The sequence below is a fragment of the Pleurodeles waltl genome, chromosome 11 (assembly GCF_031143425.1).
Source record: "Pleurodeles waltl isolate 20211129_DDA chromosome 11, aPleWal1.hap1.20221129, whole genome shotgun sequence".
Classification (NCBI taxonomy): domain Eukaryota; kingdom Metazoa; phylum Chordata; class Amphibia; order Caudata; family Salamandridae; genus Pleurodeles; species Pleurodeles waltl.
Window position 1 is genome coordinate 923,283,223 of NC_090450.1, and position 7,527 is coordinate 923,290,749.

The 7,527-nt window shown below is 40.8% G+C and overlaps 1 protein-coding gene across 3 annotated transcripts in view; it reads left to right on the plus strand.

Annotated features, from left to right (window-relative positions):
- CCDC62 (coiled-coil domain containing 62) overlaps positions 1-6,770 on the plus strand; it is a 117,222-nt gene extending 110,452 nt beyond the window's left edge. For all 3 annotated transcript variants that reach the window (XM_069214959.1, XM_069214960.1, XM_069214958.1), the window contains one exon: positions 5,536-6,770. Coding sequence is in view for 1 of the 3 variants with exons in the window: in XM_069214960.1 (XP_069071061.1) it covers positions 5,536-5,601 (66 nt within the window). In the remaining 2 variants the exon portion in view is untranslated. The remainder of the gene's footprint in view (positions 1-5,535) is intronic.
- Positions 6,771-7,527: the final 757 nt, after the last annotated feature.

Below are 7,527 nucleotides of genomic sequence, written 5' to 3' on the forward strand. Positions count from 1 at the left end.
CCGAAAAATAAAAAATCATTAACTCTTTGTATATTGACCCCTTGTTGTGGAGTTGTGTCCAGTTGTGATGGCTTGGTTGGGGTTTAATAGCTGTCCTGCAGTCTCAGTGGATGCATTATCCCATAGGATGGCAGATGTGATGGAATCCACATTGTAACCTTTACCATATCCCCAGGTTTGAAGTTTGCCCCGAAAGCTGACTACAATGGTCGGTATATTGGGAGCCCGTTCCAGATCTCAAGCTTGGTAGAGAGCTTCTAGTTACCATGATCAGTTTCCTTCCTGGCGCAGGACAGCAATCTTTCAGAACACTGGTACAAATAATGTGAAATTTATCGCTACACACTTACGGAAAAGAGGTATGTGCTAAATCCACCCTTCATATTTAATTTAATACAAAACATAAACAGCGGAACAGTGACTCTGAAAAATAACCTCTGTCTGTGAAGGGTGAATTTATATCACTATATTTCACCTCCTCCTGCTTTGAACCAGAGTGTTAAACATTGCTAATCTCTCATCCATTTCTCCAGTAGAAGGCCTATGTCTACGACGTTGAAATGTACTGCTTTATGTATACAAGGACATATACAAAAAATTCCCCTGAAATCTACTTACACGGCTAATCCAGCTCTCCTTATGGCTTCACCCACAGATTTGTCCATAGGGTTGAATGTCATTTTATCACCACCAGATTGCCCATAAGGTGTATTGTGCATATGCATGCCTAAAATCTTTTAATGTTTCAATGTCCAAGCTATTGTGAGTTAAACAGACCCATGTCTGAAAATGTTATTCAGTGGAAGACTACCACTAGTTTATGCAGCCTGTAAGTGATGGCACCACAAATAAATAGTTATGGTTGCTTTCCAGTCTCCATTTGTCATTTTACTGGCCTCCTAAGAAGGAATTAGTCGACTAGCTTCTTCACTTAACTTGCAACAAATGCCTTGCATGCTCATCAGGACATACATTCACAGTAACTTTAAAATTCTTTAAAGACCTAGATACACAACTAGTATCACCATAAGTATCACCCCCGTAATCCAGATATTAATTCCCAAAAGAAGCAATTGAGAATGGTGGTCAAGTAGCCATGTTCTTACCAGCAACAGGGAGCAATGTATCCAGATCTTGCCACTATGTGCTTGAGAAGTGGGCTGAGAGATGCAATCCCTCTTACCACACCACTGGGCCTCAAACCTGCAAGCACTGCGAAGTACTCTGCCGCACTGTGTTTTAAAACCTGGCAGAATGTAATCCAAGTAACAAAAGTAATGAATACATCAAATCATAAATAAATGAACAAACACAGGTCTGTTCAATAAACCTTGAAGCAATAGGTTAGGCAACAAGCAACAATGCATTCATTGGTAAAGCCAATAGGTTTCGCCTTTGTTTTTTCTTTTGCATTCTTTCTTATTAACTGGATTCTAAATATTAGAAAAAGGTTATAATAATTTTTGTTTTAAATTTGATAAACCGTTAATAGTTGTTTATGCTGTGTTGTGTGTTGAATTAATATCCCTGGGTTCCACACTCATAGTTGTACCTTATTTAATGTGGCATTGTAATAGAGTTTGGTAAAGTGTGGTTAGTAAAGTGCCACTGCACCTGCTGCACCATTCAAATCATGCCCCTTTTAACTACAAGATAACCACTATTGGGACAGCCTGTTTATTAGTAAAATGTAGCAATATTTGGTGTTTACATGAGCTATGACAACATATTGGCCCTGGTGCCACTGCACCCCCTGCACCATTCAAATCATGACCTTAATGCCTGCAGAATAACTGCACTTGTGACTGCCTGTTTAGAAGTGAAACTTATTAATTAATAATTTGTGGTTAGTGCGGTTCCTAGAGCTTTTGGGCATGGTGCCATTGCACCTTCTGCACCATTCAAATCATGACCCTAATGCCTGCAAGGTAACTGCACTTGTGACTACCTGTTTAGATGTCAAACTTAATAATAATTTGTGTTTATTGGGGTTCCCAGAGCTTTTGGGCCGGGTGCCACTGCACCTGCTGCACCATTCAAATCATGACCCTAATACCTCAAAGGGGACTGCATGTGTGACTGCCTTTTTAGTAGCTAAATATAGCAATATCTGGTGTTTAGAGCAGTTCTGACAACTTTTGGCCCTGGTGCCACTGCACCTGCTGCACCATTCAAATCATGTCCCTAGAGCCTGCAAGATAACTGCACTTGGTACTGCCTGTTAATACGTCACTGAGCGAATAATTCGAAATAAAACATCGCCCAGTTATACAAATGAATTTTCTTTAAAAATGAGAGTGGTAATTTAAGAAACAAACACACAAATCATTTGAAATATTACTGTTATTTATCAGAAATGTAATTATTAAGTAATGGAAACACAACATAATAAGCCCACTTGCTGCTTGCTTTACATCTGCACTTGATACTCCATTGCAAGATGGTTGACATGTTTACACACATTTCAACGCTAATTGACTTGCGTTCAGTTCATCTTTACACATACAAACACTAACAAGTAACATATCACCAAAAACTAGAAGTTGTACTTCGGCCACGCTTCACGTGATGACAAAACCAGAAAAGAGGAGCAAAAGAGAAGGAAGTGACCAGCTAACCAATAAAAAGCAAGTAAATTCAAGCGATTTTTGAATGAACAAACGGGAAGTTCAGGTAAGGGGCAAAGTAGGGGTGGATTCTAAGTCCCTTTGAAAAATTATTTTTGGAGTGACATAAGACTTCGCAAGCACAGCCCAAGGGCTGTGCAGGTGAAACCTAATAAGGCGCCACTGTGTAGTGCCATGCCTAAGAAGGATAAGGTCTTGATATTCAAGATGTTCTGTGGTAGACTGTTTTAGTGTTAGCTCTCGAATAAGTTATCACAAATTTGTGGAAACTAAGTGAATCAAGGTGAATATTGGGTCTCAGGTTCAAGCTTCAGCAACAATCCCTCCTTCACAGATTCCTCCTGGGTTTCGTTCTACGGTGCTCCACACTTGCTTCAGATGCGTATGTTGTGTACTTGGGGAGCTTGTTAAGGCAGATATTTGCAGTACTTCAAAACTCCACCCTGGCTATGATCACAAGGCATTGTCTACCAGTCACAGAGGATGCTGCATAAACTACCACACTAGCTTTACTCTCCCCATTTGTACTATGCTGTTTTACTGTGCACAATTGGCTTCATATCTATTGGAGTGTTTGAATATTTCTCCCTTTCTGAGGTCAGTGTTTCTTATGTATGTGACAGGGAATCTTATAGTGGCACAAAGATGGGGTTCTCTGGAACAGTCATCATCTGAGCAGTGCAAAGTAAGGCATAAGGAAACCCGGCACGAACACCTGCATTCCAGTTAAAAAAAACTGTCCTGGATGGCAAACGTGCTCAGTGAGTGGTTTTTAGTCTACAGTACCGATAACGACTGCCTGTGCGGCTAGGCACGAGCGAGTTTCCCTTGTTGTTAGAGAGGTTCTTGATAATTCAGCAACCGGCTACCTGAGAAGAGCAATTAGGCTTTCAGTGGACCAAAGAAGGCCTTACATGCCCCACACATCCTTACCAACTCTGGGTCTTGGGCACAAAAACTGTACCTTGCTTGTTTTTTCTTCAGTACTACACTGTTGGTGTACAACAGTGGTGCACATATATATTGTGTGAGGTCTGAGTGGCTGATAAGGGTAGTATGCAGGTCTGTAGGTCATTGACGCCTTCAGTCATCAGTGTAGAATGCAGATTGATAAGGCCACTATTGATAAGGGATAGTGAGGCATTCTGGGCTGAGACCCACACATTGTCTGTTGTGAGGTAACTAGCTGATCTGAATGTGGCAGAGACTTGGAGAAATCTGCTGGAAAAGCAGCAATGAAATAGGGCTGCATTAATCCATCCAAAAGATCTTGATAAGCTAAAGTGCAGCAAAGTGTCAGATGTACTTCTAGCCCAGTGGTCTGCTTTCAGCGAGCGGTGTAGCCTCCTTCCTGGGCGAATGGCCTGAGCACCCTGGGCAGAAAAGAGTCTTCTACTAGATTCTTGCTAGAATAGGCAGCGTAAGCAGACTGTGAAGGCAGATGAATGTCGGTCACCAAGCTGAAGGCAGTTCCATGGCAAGCAATCTATAGAAAGCCGTCTGGTAGCAACATGTGTCCTCTGGTCCACAGAAGGGAAGTGGAGCCACTAGAACACTCTGAGCACATTTTGCCGAGCAGAGGCACACTTTATACCCTCCAATTCTGAGAATGAATGTCAAGAGAAACAATCTACCTTAATCTGACTTCTCCCCAGTTCAGAGCCTTAATTAGCACAATTACCAACCTAGGGCACTACCAGGTTTGCAGGAGGGGTTCTCGACCATGGAGGATGACTAGACCTCAACCTTGGATCAGGTGGAGGTTCTCCAGCATGTCTGATGCGTGGGAGTTGGACAACTATGTGTTGATCATCTGGTCACTTTGAACTAGCAGGGGCAGAGTGAAGGTTTAGCACCCTCGCTAGTGGCCAGATGGAGCAAGAGCTGTACCCCCTTGCCTAGCTGGGGCTAAATTATATGGTGCTCAGCAGCCTGCACTCGTGTCTGGTGGTAAGGGGGTCTCATGTTGACACTGCTTCATTCCCTACATGGATGGACTACCTTTGCCATGGTTGTTGCTGGCTTGGAAAGGTAGTGGATGCATCACCGGCAGTCTACACAGTTGCCTGAAACCCTCCCCCCACCAGACCTGAGAAATCAGGAGACCTACAGAGATCAGCGCAAGCTCCTTCTGTCGCTCAGCTGTTGCCAGCAGATCCTCAGCCCTCCCTGTGGCTTTCCCTGGCATGGGAGGAGACTACAGGAAGTCAGAGGGCGAACACTTCTGCTGCCCCCAAGAGCTGCAAGACATTAGAGCAGGAGGCAGTGCTGGGAAAGGGTCAGGAGCAGATGGACATTCCAGCAGGACGTCTGCATCCCGCTGCCGGAAGGTAACATTCACTGTCTACTGAGGTGCAGCTTCTCAGAAGGGGCACCCCTAGCATGTATGTTAACACTTTCAAAATATTGAGATTTTCTTGCTGATGTCAATTCTGAAACTCCATCTTGGTGTTCTCGTTTTAATGTTTTTCTTGTTTTCTTTATAAGCATATTTGGGGGTTGATTTTAAATTGTTGGATATTTTAACACAGTACCATACGTAACTACTGGCGTGTGATCTGAAATAAATTTCTCTAAGAATATCAACATCTGAAAAATCACTAGAGGTGGGGGCTGCAAGCTGGTGCTATTACTGACAGATTCCTAGTTTACTGAAGTGTGTGCCGATCGGTTGTGCTAGGTGTGATACCTAATTCTCCTAATGGCCCAGGCTTGTGAGTTAAATGAGGGCAAATACCTACTGTTGTTGTCTTGTTCTGTAGTTAATAGAGCTGTGTTACCATTTCAGTTGCAGTCGCCACTGGTATAAATGAATTATTTACAGGGAATTTTTTATTGTAATGCACTGCTATTATCCAATGAAATTTAGACATATCTATTTTATTATATTCATCTCTTCTCCTTGCAGGGTTTTGATTTGATTCTGGCTGGGGAAGGCCAGGGACTGAGTGCTGAAGAAAGCAACTATGTGTAAGAAGTCTACACTTAACACTTTCAATGCTGGACGAACTGGGCTTGCAAAAAAACACTCTGTGAAGCTACAAACGTGCCAAAGGAGCATTTGTAAATCCAGGACAGTCTGAATTACATTTGTAAAAGAACATCTGTTATGTTATAATGTATGCATGCGGTCTAATGTTTTATAAATTAGTGTTTTCAATAATTTTTTAACATAACATATGAAAATAACATTCTCTGACAATGTATTTTTGTACGTTAATCATGTCTTATTCCTCATTTTTAGAGGTCACATTTTTATATGTAAATCACTACAAATTATATGATGACTCGTTATCAGGGGCTGCGCGCTGCTGTTTCTATATCGTATGTTCGAGCAGTGTTATAGAAAGGCTGATTAAAACTACGTCATGTAGCGTACTATGAAATACAAATGGTCCCACGTAAAGTATTGTGAACGTAAAAGGTTTTAAAATGGCAGGGTTGTGTGTTATTTTACAATCTATTTTTATCTCGACTATTTTGTAATATTTTAAAATATATCTGTTCATCCGAAGCAGTGAGCGAAAAGACGTTTTACATGAGTGTACTGGTGTGTCCTTGTTTTGACAGACTCATTATCCGTTAGCACATGCGGTCCAAGACCACACATCACCAGTAATCTCCTACTCTAGGACTTCAAGACTGGAACACAAGCCTGTTTAGGAAAATGTCAAAAGCCACCACGACACACCGTGCTGCAGGTCATGGACTTGTAGTCAGTCATGCCACTTTAAAAGCTCTGTAATAGAATTGCTGCTTTAGTCATCTTATCATCCATCCATTCACCATTAATCGTTTTGCTCATTTCAAGGAGTCATTTCACGCACCCTTTTATGAAGCCTAGCCCATCATTCATGCAGGACAGAAGACTATGTAGCCAAAGTGAGTTGTGGAGATAAAAGCCCATAGTGAAATGCTATCTAGAAAAAAAGAAAGTATAATGTCAGTATTGTAATGTAGATTTCTGCCCCTCGAATATGTGAAGTCCCAGAAATAGTTTCTGTTGAAGTGTACCTCGTCCACCCATCTACCCTTCTGTATCTCTGCTACTGTACCAACTGATGGACTGTGAACCTTTCCATGCGGAATCCCCTGTATATGTGGATCATAATTGGTGGTAATAAAATCAATTCTTACTCTGGAGTATTTGTATGTCTTATAAGGCAGTTCGAACATAATTTTAATGTGTTCTTACAGCGAAGTGAATATTAATTTATTATTATCACAAAAGTCTTATAATGTTATTTATGTTACTGTAATTGTCTTTTATTGTTGCAGTACATTCCAGTGAGCATTGGCCTTCATTTCTGGGTATACTCTGTTAAAGGATAAGCGTGCTGAAAAAACATTTATATAAATATTACATGCTGATATCAGAATTTGTTGGTATGGGCTGGTTGATAAATCTAGTATATTAACAAAATTGAGAAGACATTTTTAGTTTATGTGAAAGCTACTAATTATTAACTTGCTGTAGTTGTTAGGTGTTGCTGATCAACATTTTGAATGGTATCTGCTGGATGTGTGTTGTTTTCTTTCTTAAACATCTGTTAATTATAAAGACTTAATTATAAAGACTTAGGGGGTCCATTTTGTCTCATGTTTTGGGGAAAATGTTTCCACTCGTTTTGAGACAAAATGTTAACTCTGTGTGTGTGTTGGTGGGAAGATGTCATCGGCAGAGTTTTAATGAGATATGGGCAGGGACTTAGGAATTATGCCCTCATGTATTTCCAAATATGAGGTAGGGTTGACTAAATTATGTGGTAATAATAGGCTAATTATGCATCATTATGTGGCACTTTATTTGTCATTGTTATTTTGCCATTTTAACACACATTAGTACAAAAGGGGTGCCATTGCTATGGCAAATACAAAGGTTTTTAAAAAAAAGAAAAAT